The 16,033-nt window shown below is 44.6% G+C and overlaps 1 protein-coding gene across 1 annotated transcript; it reads right to left on the minus strand.

Moving 5' to 3' along the window:
* Positions 1–10,333: 10,333 nt before the first annotated feature.
* On the minus strand, positions 10,334–11,254 carry LOC110725999. Its single transcript, XM_021905475.1, has one exon. It carries the CDS (start codon positions 11,252–11,254, stop codon positions 10,334–10,336), a length of 921 nt encoding a protein of 306 aa, XP_021761167.1.
* Positions 11,255–16,033: the final 4,779 nt, after the last annotated feature.

The raw sequence follows: 16,033 nt of genomic DNA on the forward strand, positions 1-16,033 counted from the left end.
TCTCCATATATATTGTGGGCAATGAGCAGCTCTCTGCTATGCGTTTGTGCCGTACGCATGAGTCTGGTAAGTTTTCAACTTTTCGTCCCTTCTTTTTCTTCCTCTTTTTTTTTTATTTTTTTTATTTTTGTCTCTTTGCCTTATTTGGTTTTTCTTCCCTTCTCCCTTTCAGGCTACGACAAGTTGGACAAACGTATGCTTGGGCTAGCTGATAATTGGAAGGACCCTTTGACTGCTACTCCTAAAAATCCCCCTCATCTCTTTGACACGCTAGAGGTGTTTGCGGGCTCTCTGAAGGGTGAAGTGCGTCTGGCTCCTGCTGAGCTGCGGGCTGTTGTTGGCACTACAGCTACTGCTGAGCGTGCTGGGTCCTGTCGCGATGAAGCTGAGCCTTCATCCTCTACTGTTGGGAGTAGGAATGAGACTCGGCATGCTCCTCAAAGGGCGGCTTCAGGATCTGAGGCGTTAGTGGCGCCTGATGCTTCTCCTGAGAAGTCGTCTGTCGCGGCTTCCGGCCGGGTGGCACCTCAGACTTCTGCTGTGAAAAGACTACGTGATCAAGCTTCTAATGATCCAAAAACTACTACTAATGATTTTGTTGATAGTGTTCTCCACTTTCCCCTAAGGGGGCTGAGACCACTTCTGTGGGTCAAAACCCCAGTTCTTCTGCTGAGCATGTTCTGCTCTTTCCTTCTACTGTTGATGATGCCACTACTGCGAAAGATACTACTGTCCCTTCTGTTGCAGCTACTGACTTCCAGCTCCTTGACGAGACTATTATGGAGCTTCCCAGATTTCCGCCGCGTCCCTCCGGGCTGAGAGGGCGGCTTCGAAGCGCTTCAAGAGGTGGGCTCTCCTGGGCTGGGGGTTCTCACCAGCAGGATGGTCCAGTTATTGACCTGGAGGATGATCCAATGTCCCCTGCCCCTGCTGGAGATAAGCCTGAAGCGAAAAAGGCTCGCACCTCTCCTAGTCCTGATCCTCTTGCATCTACGTCTGCCAACACTGGGCTTCCTGGTGGGAATGCTGATAGGGGGGTGGACACTCAGAATTCCAGTGAACTTAAACATTGTGTTCACCAGTTCTTGAGTGATGCTTTTGAGAACCCTCTGTCTGCTACCTCAATTTCTTCTGGAGGAACTATCCGCCTTACTAGGTGTAGACACCCGTTTGTGTCTCCCCAAAACCAAACCCAGTGATGAGTACCTTTCACGTCGAATCATAATCAAATGAAGTGAAAGTGTGGAAAGTCTAGTGTTGCGGATAGTTTTAATTTCTTTTCTCTTCTGTTTGTTTTTAAAAACCTATTTTAAGAAAACAGCCAATCCAGTTTGGTTGGTCCATGATATGAGTCCAATAGTAGTGTAGTTAAATAGGGCTTGAAAAGAGATTTCCAACGATATATTATAAGCCCAATTCCGATGAATATTGAGGAAATTATGGCCAAATTACTAAACTGGGTCTTGTTTGAGTCTTATATGCGGCCCAATGATCAAGAGGAGGGCCTAATATAGATTTATCATTCCTAATGCAATTAGGAATGGTTTTAGTCTTCTAAATTCTTCTAGAAGGTTCTTTTCATTCCTAATTCAATTAGCATTGATAAATTGACTTTTGTTGACTTTTTTAGAGATTAAATCAGAATAAAAGAATGTTTTTGAGGAAAATACGATTTTATCCTCTTGTACAACAATTTCTATCTGATTTTAGAAAACACGTCAATAATTAAGTTAGCGCCAAACGCCAGCATTAGCGCCTGACGTTAAGCTTGGCGCCTGGCGCTAGCGTTAGCGCCTGGCGTTAATGTCAGCATCTAGCGCTAATCTCGTTTTACGCGTCAGAACTCTGTTTTGATTTTTTTATCTTTTTGGCTGATTTTCTCTATAAATAGCCTCCTAAAAACTTTGTTTTCATTCACTAACTCTCATCAAGAAATTCTTGATTACTTTCTTTTTCTCTCTCTTTTATAAACTAGCTTTTCTCAAAATATAAATTCCGCATTCGCAAGACTTAGATACACCTAGCCATATTCGAAGTTGCCTTCGCCCTAGACGTGAAAGATTTTAATTTTTGAGGGTTTGGTCCCAAATCCCTATTTCAATTATTTAATTTAATTGTTTTAATTATTATTTTCCTTGAAGTTACTGACGTGTGTATTTTGATATTAGAAAGAGGTACGAGGTGTCCAAGTAAGTGCTTTAATTGATTTATTGTTATTATGATATAGAAACCATGCTTAGGTTGTTATTATGATTCTTAGTGTTATGTAAGGTTGTTTTGATCTTCCTAGTATCATGTTTAGGGTAACAATTATAATTTCTATTATTAAACATGACAATTGTGTTTTCTGCGATGGTTCCTATTTTCTTTTCCTAATATTCATGTTAGTATCATGTTAGGGTTAAAGCTTTGATTTTTATTGCTTAGCTCATTCAACACGCACCTTCAAAAACTTTGATTCTTTTTTCGTGTCTTTCTTTTTTGGGAGAAAGTCGGTACCCTCCACAAAAGTGACGGAAATTTTTTGCTTTTTATCATTTTAGAGTCGCACGATCACAATACAATGCACACACGGGTCATGAGTCACACGTGTCATTTCACTTCGAGTCGAGTCAACCTCGAGTCAATCACAGGGAGTCAAGTTTATACCTTGAGTCGTGTCAAGTTAATGAGTCAAGTGACATTAAACCTTAGGTCAACCCTAAAAAAAATTAAAGAGATTAGCAAAGTCCTATAATCAAAGATAAATACAGGTGCATCCCAGCGGCAGCAAGAGCAAAATAGGGGAGACCCTACTCCAGCGCCAGATGACAACATCTAGCGTCTGGCAACAGATTTCAGCGCCTGGCACTAGATCCCAGTGCCTGGCGACAGAGCCAAATCGCGGCGTCAGAGGCATTGCATCGGCGACAGAACGCTCAGCCACTTAAAGCAGTTATTTCAACCTCTTTCAGCAATTTCGGGTTCCTTGGTACGCCAGTTAGCCCCTATAAGCAATTTGACATGATTAAGTAGTCGGTTTGATTACAATCGCAATAAGTGATCGACCTGACGAAAGATCGTCTCACTTAGCTTAAAGCGCCTAAACTTTGGCTCATCGCAGAGACACCGACATACTGGTTCATAAACAACAGAGGCACTGACATAATTGTTCACAAACAGCAAAAGCCCCGACGTACTGGCATAGCGGGAGCAAAGTTCAAGCAAGCTTTAAAGATCGACGAGCGTTGGTCTTCAGAAGTTTTCTTTGGAATATTATCACAACAAACATTCAAGTTTCTTTCAAGCTCTTTTGTTCAGAGACGCGTGGACATTTCTTTCAAGCTCTTTTGTTCAGAGACGCGTGGACATTTATTTCAAGCTCTTTTGTTCAGAGGCGCGTGGACATTTCTTTCAAGCTCTTTGACGCGTGTACATTTCTTTCAAGCTCTTTTGTTCAGAGACGCCTGGACATATCACCAAAGCTCTTTTGCTCAAAGACGCGTGGGCATATTATTCAAAAGCTCTATTGTTCAGAGACGCGTGGAAATATCATTATAGCTCTCTGTTCAGAGACGCGTGGACATATCATTCAAAAACTCTTTGTTCAGAGACGCGTGGACATATCATTCAAAAGCTCTTTGATCAGAGACGCGTGGACATATTAAAAAGAAGCTCCTTATTTAGAGGCGCGTGGACATATCATTCAAAAGCTCCATTGCTCAGAGACGAGTGAACATTAAAACAACATGATGGCGTTCCATAGATTGCTGAAGGTTGTCACAACGACAAATGCAGCAGCAAATCATTTACTTCTAGAGACGTGTGCTTGACGGTGCAAGATACGCGTTTCTTAATTATTTTATCTGTTTAACTAACTCTAGTTTGCAGGTATCGGCATTACAAGAATGATTTAGGATCGCAGAACGTTCTGAATCATTCTCCGTCCCTATCGCTACTTTGACTTTTGTTTTTGAAACTTGCGTTTCTCCAAACTCAGTCAAAGTGGGGGCTTCTGTAGACACCCGTTTGTGTCTCCCTAAAACCAAACCCATTGACGAGTACCTTTCACGTCGAATTATAATCGAATGAAGTGAAAGTGTGGAAAGTCTAGTGTTGCGGATAGTTTTAATTTCTTTTCTCTTCTCTCTGTTTTTAAAAACCTATTTTAAAAAACAGCCAATCCAATTTGGTTGGTCCATAATATGGGTCCAATAGTAATTTATTTTGATAGGGCTTGAAAAGAACTTTCCAACGATATATTATAAGCCCAATTTCGATGAATATTGAGTAAGTTATGGCCAAATTACTAAACTGGGCCTAGTTTGAGCCTTATATGCGGCCCAATGATCTAGAGGAGGCCCTAATATAGATTTATCATTCCTAATGCAATTAGGAATGGTTTTAGTCTTCTAGATTCTTCTAGAAGGTTCTTTTAATTCCTAATTCAATTAGCATTGATAAATTGACTTTTGTTGACTTATTTAGAGTTTTAATCAGAATAAAAGATGTTTTTGAGGAAAATACGATTTTATCCTCCTGTACGGCAATTTCTATCTGATTTTAGAAAATGCGTCAATAATTAAGTTAGCGCCAAACGCCAGCATTAGCGCCTGGCGCTAGCGTTAGCGCCTGGCGCTAATGTCAGCGTCTAGCGATAATCTCGTTTTACGCGTCAGAACTCTGTTTTGATTTTTTTTATCTTTTTGGCTGATTTTCTCTATAAATAGCCTCCTAAAAACTCCTTTTTCATTAACCAACTCTCATCAAGAAATTCTTGATTACTTTCTTTTTCTCTCTCTTTTCTAAACTAGCTTTTTTCAAAATACAAAATTCCGCATTCGCAAGACTTAGATACACCTAGCCATATTCGAAGTTGCCTTCGCCCTAGACGTGAAAGGTTTTAATTTCTGAGGGTTTGGTCCCAAATCCCTATCTCAATTATTTAATTTAATTGTTTTAATTATTATTTTCCTTGAAGTTACTGACGTGTGTATTTTGTTATTTGAAAGAGGTACGAGGCATCCAAGTAAGTGCTTTAATTGAAATATTTCTTACACTGGGGCTATAGAGTTTTCTGAGGTTCCCATTGATGTCCATCTTCTCCCTATACTCTGCCCTGCTGGAGCTGAGAATGCTCCCTTTTGGCCCCTGATGAACGTGAGGGCTGACGAGTCTTTGTATGAGGACAAACCTCAAAAGGGTGGTACTTTGGGGTACCGTTTGACTCAAGGAGTTCATTTGCCCGCTGAATCTATGGCGACTTATTCAGTCTTCCCGCTGCTACGGCTTGTCATGACTTGCAGAAAGTTAGTTTCTGCTTCTTCCTTTTCTTCTTTTTATTTTTATTTTTATTTTTGCTGATCTCCTCGTTACTGCCTTGTTTTATTTTGCTTTTGGCTAATTTTTGCCTTGGTTTACTCCTTTCCTTTTTTGTCTTTTATGCAGCTTGTCAGGTCTGTTAGAGATTTATCCAATGCCTTGCTGTCAGTGGAGAAACATTATCAGAATTAGGGCCTTATTCTTTCTCAAAAGAATTTGGAGGTCCAGCAGGCTCAGGCTGAGAGGAATGCTATGGCCAATGAAGTGACTCCTCTGAGGGAGAGGGCAGACGCTCTGCAGCTCCATTTGGGAGAATTTCAGCTCACTTAGACCAAGTTGAAGAGTTGCGAGGAGCAGTTGGGGACCTCTCAGGCCAGGGTGCAGATGCTGGAGGCAGAGATTGCAGATCTGCGAGCTCTTCACATAACCGAACTGGAAGCTGCCAGGAAAGAGGCACTTAAATCTTTTGCGCTCTCCCCTGTTTTTTCTAAGCTATTGGGTGATCGCCATGATGGTGGATGGGAGGCTGCGGCTCAGTGCGTTAGCAACTTGTATGGTGGAGGAGCATCAGGATCGTTTCAACGCTTTTTGGGCTAATGTTAAGGCTGAAGGCTAGGCTGGTTTGTTTGATCTCCCTGCTGATCACCCCCATGTTGCCGGCTACAAGATTCCCAACCAAGCTCTGCTGAACTTGGAAGTTCCTCTCTGCCCTGACGTTGCTGCGGCTATTGGAGTGGAGTCCTTGGTTGATAATCAATAAAGGTTATGGCGGCTGTCACCTTCTTACTCTAGTAGTTCCTCTGAGTTTCCCTCACCCAGATCTATTGTAACTAGGTAGTTTTTTATACTATCTTTGGGGTGTATAGCCGCCAAAGATTATGTTTCCTTGTGTCTTCTCAGAATACTTTGTCTTTCGTTGTTGGGTTTGCCCAGCTTAACTTGAATTTTTGTTTTCTTGACCTTATTTGTTGTGTGTTTCCTTGTCTTGGTGGACAAGGGCTCAGCTTTGTCTATATTGTAACTGACCTGCTGAATGTTTACTCTGCCGTGGTGGGCAGTGGTTTAGCTTTATATTGTATACGCTTTGTGATCTTCTTCTGCTGTTTTGCTTGCTATTTATTTCGTTATCTGCACATTTGCCTAGAACCAAGTCTCCATAGCAGTATCTAGATCTTTTAGCATAGCAGTTTGTTTATGCTGTGACTTGTTGTTTTGTGCCACTTACTTCTCTTCGTAAGGGCTTATTGTATGTCTATCTCCCCCTTTCCTCTCCCTCTCAAAGAGGTGAGCTAGGCGGGACTAAGAGAACCTTAGTGTTGCCCACGTAGCTCATCTTCTTCGTTTTCCTTTATTCTCCTGCTCAAGTTGAACGTGCTAGGCCTCCCCCTCAGGCGTCCCCGAGGTGGTGCCCTATTTTACTTTGAGCAGGTGAGATGAGGTTCTAGGGAGGGATATGTTAATTTGCCACTTTGCGCTGGGGTGCTTTTTGCCTCTAACACTTGCACGTGTTATGTATTTTTTTTTTTACTTCTGCACATTAGTATATGATCTAAAGCATGATATATTAAAACAAGTGTACGCAACATACTCCTCACGTAGAGGCTCGTATTTCATTGAATAAAAATGGCTCAAATGCCTTAATTGATATAACATGAACTAGATATAGTTTTTGCAGAATTGAAAGAACTATCCTTGTTTCTTCTTAATTTCATGTTTCTTAAACAAAATATTTCTTTAACACATCAGCATTAACACTGTTTCTTAAGACCTGACCTTCTTGATCTGCGAGCAGGAATGCACCTGGTCCTACCTGGTCGTGAATGATGAAAGGGCCTTCCTAGTTTGTTGACAATTTTCCATGTTGATTTCCTCTTCCCACTACTGCTGTCCTTCTGAGGACTAAATCTCCAGGCAGAAACTCTCTGTGCTTGACTCTCTTGTTGAAAGCTTTGGAAATCCTGCTCTTCTGGGCTGCTAGCTTGAGAGCTGCTTTTAGCCTTAATTCTGGCAGGAAGTCTAGCTCTTCCAGCATGCGCTTTTCATTTCCTTGTTGTTCATATGTTGTATTCTCAGGCTGGGAATTTTCACATCCACTAGGACGACTGCATCAGCCCCGTATGCTAAGGTGAAAGGGCTTTTATCAGTGGTCTCCTTTTCCGTGGTTCTATTCGCCCATAAGACCTCTAGGACTAAGTCCGCCCACAAGCCCTTGTATTCTTCCAGCTTCCTCTACATGGCCGTTAGGATCAGCTTGTTTGCTGCTTCTGCCTGGCAATTACTCTTGGGGTGGCATACTGAGGCACTTGCGTATTTGGTGCCCATGTCCTCTAGGTAATCCTTAATCGTTTCGCAGTCAAATTGGCACCCATGGTCAAAGACTATGCACTGCGGCACCCCGAACCTTGTGATGATGTTTTTCCATATAAACGTCCTCACTTGGGTTGCCTTTATGTACTTTGTCGGCTCAGCTTCTATCCACTTATTAAAATAATCTACCGCCACTATGAGGTACTTTCTGCATGCTGACCAAGTGGTGAATGGTCCTAATATGTCCATTCCCCACTGAGCAAACGGGATCGGGCTGAGGATTGGGGTCAGATCATTTACTGGCTAGTTTATGACTGGGGAGTACTTTTGGCACTTGTCTCATTTTTTCACATATGCCAGCGCGTCTTGAGCTTAGGTCGGCCAATATGCACTCCTTCTTAGGACTTCCACCCCTAATGCCTTTCCACCAATGTGATTGGCACATATTCCTAAGTGGGCTTCTTCCATAATGCTTTCTTGCTCCCATTCTGGGATGCACCTCAGCAGTGGCTTTAAGAAGCCTTTCTTGTTGAGCTCTCCATTCATCACCACATACCAATTGGCCTCTTTCTTCACTTTCTTCGCCTGTACTTCATCGTCGGGCATCGAGCCATGAACCTTGTATGCCAGAGTGTCTGCGAACCAGGCTCTCTATTGTCCAATGCAGTTTACCTTCTCTTTTTCAGTAACACTGCTTTCCTCCAGGACTTCAACCATCACTGTCCTTGTGAGGCTCTACAGTGTGGAGCTGGCTAACTTTGATAAAGCGTCAGCCTAGGAGTTTCCTGCTCTAGGGACCAAGTCTATCTGAAAACGAACTAGCTGGGCTGCCAGCTCTTTTACTTTGGTAACATATTTCAGCATGGCGGCTTCTCTAATCTCATACGCTCCTTGCAGTTGGCTGGCGACGAGCTGAGAATCAGTCTGCAAGTGGACTTTGCAGGCTCCAGCCGCGATGCTCATGCGGAGGCCTGCCAGCGCTGCCTCGTACTCTACCCCTCATTATTCGATGCTTTGAACTTGAACTTTATGGCGTACTCAAATACATTTCCCTCTTGGGATGTCATTATGACTCCCGCTTCGCTCCCCGTTTGGGCTGAGGATCCATCTACTTCTACTTCCACACCCCGATGTCATCCTCTTTCTCCTCATAGGAGGCTTCCACGATGAAATCTGCTAAGTCTTGTGCCTTGATGGCTGCCCTCGGTTAAACTTCGAACTCGTACTCAGAAAGTTCGATGGCCCACTTTAAGAGTCTGCCTGATGCATCCATTTTCTGTAACGCTTTATCCGGCGGGTGATTTGTGAGGATTTGTATTACGTGCGCGTCAAAGTGTGGTTTCAGCTTCCTTGCTGTTGTTACTACTGCAAAGGCAAGCTTTTCTACCAACGGGTACCTTTGCTCTGCCTCGGTCAGAACATGGCTCACGAAGTATATTGGCCTTTGCTGCTTTTGTCTCTCTACTAGCGGGACGGCTGCGATTGTCTGAATTGATGCGGAGATGTAAAACTGCAACTTTTCTCTCAGCTCCGGACTGTTTATTTTTGGGAGCTTAGTCAGATGCTCCTTAATACCCTCAAAGGCTTCCTTTTCTGCAGCCCCCCACTTAAATTCTCTACTTCCTTTTAGTAGCTGATAGAACGGCAAAGCCTTGTCTGCTGACTTGCTGATGAATCTGGTCAGCACGGCCATTCTGCCTGTCAACCGCATGATATCTTTAATGCACTTAGGTTCCGGCAGGCTTAGGACTGCTTCAACCTTTTTCTAATTTGCGTCTATTCCTCTCTTGCTAATAAGGAAACCTAAGAACTTTCCTGATCTAACTCCGAAGACACATTTCGTCGGGTTGAGTTTGATTTTGTATTTGTTCAAGGTAGCGAATGTTTCTTCTAGATCCATGATATGCCCTGCCTACGTGACACTCTTGACAATTGAGTCGTCAACATATACTTCAACATTTCTACCCTTCTGGTGTTCGAATACTCTATCCATTGTTTTCTAAAAGGTTGTCCCAGCATTCTTCAGCCCAAAGGGCATAGCTATGTAATTGTACACTGCCCCTTCGGTGATGAATGCGGTTTTCTGCCGGTCTGGTTCATGCAGGCTGATCTGGTGGTACCCTGAGAAGGGATCCATAAAGCTTAACAAAGCGAGCCCGCTGGTTGAGTCCACCAGCTGGTCAATCCGCGGCAGCGGGTAACAGTCTTTCGGGCATGCCTTGTTGAGATTTGTGAAATCAATACACATTCTCCACTAGCCATTTGCTTTTTTCACCGTGACAACGTTGGCTAACCACTCTGGGTAATCGCAAGGCTCGATGAATCCTGCCTCCAAGAGTTTCTCTACTTCCTCCTGGATTGCTTGGTTTTTCTCCGTGGAGAAGCTTCGTTTCTTCTGCTTGACTAGCTTTATATCCTCCTTCACATTCAGCTTGTGGACTATTACTGCAAGGTCAATTCCTTGCATCTCATCTGCGGAGAATGCGAAAATATCTTTGTTCCTTCTCAGCAGCTCTATGAAGTGTACCCCTACTCCAGGATCGATATCTTTCCCAATCTTCACTGTTCTTGAGGGGTCACCCTCTGTGAGCTCAACTGTGACATGCTCCCCACTGGGGAGTGGTCTTGCCATTTCTTCCTTTGCAGGATCAAAGTTTTCCATTTCTAACTTCTGCTTGTCCTTTACCCTGTGATACTCTTCGCGCTTCCTTTTTCTTGACTTCCTCTAAGCCTGCTTAGCGGGCCTCCGTTCTAAGGTTGGCTGCTGCCTTGTCTTTGCAGGCTGCTTTAGAGAAGTTATATAACATTGCTGAGCTTTCTTCTGGCTTCCCCTGAGCTTTGCTGACCGCCCTTCATCAGTTGTGTAAGCCATGGCGAGGTGGTAGGTGGATACCACTCCGCCTATCTTGTGAATGAGCGGTCTACCCATGATCACATTATAGGGCGAAGGAGAGTTTATCACAACGAATTCTGCTCGAACATCACGCCTTTTTGACCTCTCCCCTACCCGTACGGAGAGCTCGATTATACCTTCGGGATTCAATCCTGATCCATTAAACCCGGTGACTTCGTAACTCACCCTTTTCAGATCCTTCTTGTCCAACTTCAGCTCGTTGAACGCGCTGATGTATAAAATGTTGGCTGAGCTGCCTCCATCTATCAATATCCTGTCCACCTCCCATTTTGCAATTCTCATCGTCACTACCACTGGATCATCATGAGGGTAAATTATGCCTTCTTGGTCATATTCGTCAAACGTGGCTCGCGGCTGCGGAGGAAGAGGTGTCCATCTACGCTTCTCATTGTAGTTTATCTGGTGTATCATCGCCCGCAGATCGGCCCGTGCTTTGTTAACTGTTCCTCCATGCACTAGACCTCCACTGATCACATACACCCTGCCCTCTGGCTTACCAACTCTGTCTCTGTCCCCAGCGGGACCCCTATGACCCCCTCTATAGTCAGCGCGGCCTACTCTATCCTCGTCCCTCCTTCTGGGAGGATCATCGCGCTGCTTAAACTGATTTATGTACCCTCTCATGACTAGATACTCTATGTTTTCCTTCAAGTGTGTGCATTCATCGGTGGTATGGCCATAATCTCTGTGAAAGTCACACCACTTGCTCGTATCACGGTTTCTATTGACCATCCTTGGGGATCTCTACCATTTATCATCATCTTTGTTCACACTGAAGATATGACATCTTGAGTGGGTTAGCGGGGTATATTGGTCAAACCTTCCAGGTCTTGGCCCTCTCTTTAGATTTGACCTTCTTACCCCCACTTCCCTATCCGCTTCTCTGCGGCTTTGCTCTGCGCTGCTTGGCAGGTCAGCCTAGGGTGTGTTCTCTGCCCGGGTAACCTCTGCTCGCTTAGCTGAGTCAACCGGTGCTTTCCTACTCAACATGGCTCTGTCTATTTCGTCTGCCTTGATGAACTCGTGCGCTTTACCCAGCGCTTCAGCTAGTGTTTTGAGGCTCTTACACCCATGTACGCTCTGAAGGGCGAGCCTGGTAGCAAGATGCTATGCGTTGCTAGCAGCGCTACCTCTTGACTCATATTTGGAATGGTTGTTTCCTCTTTGTTGAATCTGGTGATGAACTCCCTCAGGGGCTCGTCCTTTCATTGAACTAACGACATCAGCTCAGTTGTCATCTTAGATCGATCTACCAGGGTTATAAAATGCTCCATGAACATTATTTTCAGCTGGTTATACGAGTACACTGAACATTTGGGAATGGCTCCATACCACTCCGCTGCCAGCCCCTCCAGGGTTGGCGGGAATGCTTTACACCAAACTGAGTCTGTCATAGTATAGAGTACCATGTTGTTCTCAAAAGCTGATACGTGGCTCTTAGGTGTTGTGGTTTCATTGTTTCTGCAGCTCGGCATCTTTACCTTCTCCATTAGTTCCTCCAGAATCTCCCGGCAAAATGGGGAATCATCTGGAACAACTTGGATTCGCGCTCGCTTGTCCCTCTCCAGGCTAGGTCCTCGCTCTGAGGCTGGCGACCTACTGCGGGGGACCCGCTTCTTCGGGCTGATCTGAGCCGGGGTTACTTCCTCCACGCTCCATTCTCGGTTCAGATTACGAGCTTCCAACTCCTATACCTTCTTCCTCAACTGAACGAGCTCTTTCTGCTCGGGGGTGAGGGCTGAGGGCTGAGGGCGCCGGCTTCTTTACTGCGGGCTCTGCAATTGCCGTTGCCAGTGACGGGCTCGCCCTAACCATATTGGTAAGGACCGCCGTCATTGCTGCCAGCTGCTCCTTACTGCACTTAGAGAGGTTCTACAGGATGGCTGGCATGTTTACGGGCTACGGTTTTTGGGTTCCAGGTGCTGAAATAGTGAGCTCATTGTTCACGCCTGTTAACGACATTCCGTATTTGAAAATGGAATTGGATCCTGTCGGATCGACTGGTTTCGACGCCGCTTTAGCTGCAGCTGTCGTTGATTCGTAGGGTTGGATTTCTGTGAGATGGTCGATTTGGGATTTTCGGTGGATCCTTTTGGATTGAGGGTTACTGAGGGTGTTTTTTATGGTGTTTGGTTGGTCTCATTGGCTTTGGACATGGGTGTTGGTAAAGTTTCTTCTCCGGCCATGGTGGTTAGTTAACTATTCCCTAGCTCAGTTGGTGAACCTGAGGTTAAATGATCCTTCCCCTCCTTCTAGCGCCAATTGTTCCAGGTATGGATCCAAGGGTCCTGCTGGGTGAACTGGGTCCTGTCAACAACCTACACAAGGCAGCATATGTAAACTGCCCTGGGGGTGGCTCGAGGAACCCCTCTCCGAAGCTTAAGTTAGAGAGTGTTTAAAGAGAGAAAGTGTCTAACCTCTTTTCCATTGTACTTTACCCTCTATTTATAGGCGTACCATCTTCTTCATGGAGAGATCAGCCTGGTCAGCCCTGCGGGCTGACTCCACCGAGCTAATGAGCCTTCTTTAATTGCCTTCTCGGCAGTGAGTGCGCACCCTGGGGGTGAAAGGAATGGTGTCCTTCGAACAAGTGTATTATTCTGATAGCGGGTTCAGAATTATTAGAAAGCTAATATATTCAGTAATGTCAAGTGATCGGAATGCCTGGGTGGAGGCCGCTTCCGATCAGTAATATTAATATAATCAATATTACAGCTTAATCTTGACTGAACCCTTCGCGTCACACCCAAGCAAAATATACGAACCAACTCGACGAATTAATTCGGAAGAAATTAATTAGTCGCCCGAGTGTTAAATAATTAGACGTCGGTAATTCGAGCTAGGAGCGTAGAAACCGATCGTCGGAAGTCGAGTCAAAAATAATAAAAAGACGAGACGCGCAAAATAATAATAAATCGACCATATTCCCAAAATACCCCTAGGGGCAAAAATGTCCAAGCATAGGTGTCTAGCAAGCGCACCAAGCCGAGCCTAGCATGCCTGGCTAGGTGCGTGCTAGCGCACCGTGTTAGCAGCCACGCACAACAGTAGCTAGCAGCCACGTGCACGTGGTGCGTGCAGCAGCTAGCTGCCGCAAGCTAGGCGTGCTAGCAGCGCACGCACTAGCAACCACGCACAGCAGCAAGCCCGCACCAAGTGCGTGGCTTGCGCGCACAGCAGCAGCCCGCATCTTGGTGCGGGTGCGGGGCTGGGCTCGTGGCTGGGCCATAGGGCCGGTCACTATGGGGAAGCTTGAGGAATATGGGAGCAAGTGGGTAAGGACATGTGGCACAAGGAGAGTATTGAGTGGGGAGCAAGTATGGTCCCCTACTCTCCATGAGGTCCTCACCAACCCATTTCACATGGTAATGCCACTTGTAGATTTATTATTAATTTGCAATTTTAATTTAATTTAGCTTTAAATTAATTTGTGGAATTTCATGATCCCACATTGATGGGATAGAAATTCCCACTCATACTTTCCTCTATAAATACCAACCTTGGAATTTGCAGTAAAGTGCTTGAGTAGGAGTTAGAAAGAGCATTCCATATTTTGGGAAAAACTCTTAAACTCCATTAACACTTAGGTTTTGGTCGGACCTTGCTAACTCCAAGGTAGCAGACCTAAAAAGTCGTGTTTGTCCTTTGTGGGTGGATATCGTTGGAGGCACAGCATTTGCGGTGCTCAAGGCTTTCAAGTAAGAGCCCGTTTTTAGAGGGCAAAGCTCGCTTCAAGGGTACGATTCGTTCTTCCTTTTTCTTGTGTTTATTTATTTATGCTTTATGGTTTTATTAATTACGAGTGGTTCCTTGGGTCGGGGTTGTTTCCGCGGTGAGTCGGACTCACAAAACCCCAACAGGGGGCTGGGCGATAGTTCAGCGGGAGCTATCCTATACACGAGTATTTTATGAGTTTAAGAGTTTTTGCAAATGCAATGCTCTATTGAACTCCTACTTAAGCACTCTTCCCAAAAAACCCAAGGTGGGTATTTATAGGGAAGAGTGAGAGTGGGAATTTCTATCCCAGCAATGTGGGAGCATGAAATTCCATAATTTATTTTAAAGTTCAAATAAAATAAATAAGCAAAATAATAATAAATCTACAAGTTTCATTAATACATGCAAAGGGAAGTGAGGACCACTTGGAGAGGAGGGGACCATACTTGCTCCCCACTCCTTCCTCTCCTTGTGCCACTTGTCCCCCACACTCTAAGCCTCCCTCACATGCTTCCCCAATGACCACGGCCCTAGCTACCCGGCCCAGCAAAGCCCCGTACATGCGGGCTGCTTGCTGCCAGCCAATTCGGCCAGCACGCCCACGCACACATGTGCGGGCTGGTGTTGCCGAAGGCTACTGCTAGCACGCCTCGCACATGTGCGGGCTGCTAGTTGTAGCGCACCAGCAAGCCACGCATTATGTGTGAGATGTTGACCGTAGCTTGCTAGCAAGCCTCGCACATGGTGCGGGCTGCTAGCTTGCCTAATCCCCTAGCACTCGGGGTTCTGACGCTAAGGGTATTTTGGTCATTGTTGATTAATTATTAATTTTGTCGTCACGTCTTTTTCTATTTTTGACTCGACTTCCGACGCTTGGTTGTGACGCTCTAAGCTCGAATTTCAGGCGTATAAATATTTAATACTCGGGCGACTCATTTATTTCTTCCGAATTAATTTGTCGAGTCGGTTTATAATTGCTTGGGTGTGACCCGAAGGGTTCAGTCAAGATTAAGTTGTAATATTAATTACTCCCTCCGTTTTTAAATACTTGCTCCACTTTCCATTTGCGGCCGTTTTTAAATACTTGCTCCATTTCCTTATTTGGAAAGCTTTTACAATAATTAATCAATTTCTCTCACCTAGTGGTCCCAACCTATATTCTCTCTCCTCCAATTCTCTCCACTACTTTTGCTTTCTATAATTTTTTTATTCTTCCACCAACTCCACTACCTTCATATTTTATTACTTTATCTAATTTCTCCTAAAACTCCGCGCATGAAGAAATGGAGCAAGTATTTAAAAACGGAGGGAGTATACATTAATATTACTGATCGAAAGCGGCCTCCACCTAGGCATTCCGATCACTTGACCTTACTGAATATATTAGCTTTCTAATAATTCTTATCCCACTATCAGAATAATACACTTGTTCGAAGGACACCATTCCTTTCACTGAGCGTGCACTTTCTTGCTTAGGCAAGTGAGATACCGAAGGCCTTGCACGCCTATGTAGGGTGGTCAACGGCCTAGCTTAGGTCAACCAAAAGTGACCGTAACCAACCTCCTCCACCAAATTTATCTTGACGTCCTCGTTAAAGATTAAAAAGGTATATAGCCACTCGATTGATGCTCTCATAGCACAAACACCTTCACTTAATCCAGACTTCACCCTGTTCTCATTGTTAGGAGTTTGCTAGCCACTAAGTTAACTTTGATTATACTATCCAGTATCATCTTTGGCCTATGATTTTCCCTTGATCAAAATTAGTCGTGCCTCGCACGACTTGCCTCATT

This window comes from Chenopodium quinoa, unplaced genomic scaffold, assembly GCF_001683475.1.
Source record: "Chenopodium quinoa cultivar QQ74 unplaced genomic scaffold, ASM168347v1, whole genome shotgun sequence".
Taxonomy (NCBI): domain Eukaryota; kingdom Viridiplantae; phylum Streptophyta; class Magnoliopsida; order Caryophyllales; family Amaranthaceae; genus Chenopodium; species Chenopodium quinoa.

What these genes read in the sequence shown, in the direction of transcription:
- LOC110725999 (XM_021905475.1), bottom strand. Translation starts at nt 11,254, where the DNA reads ATGGTCAATAGAAACCGTGATACGAGCAAGTGGTGTGACTTTCACAGA.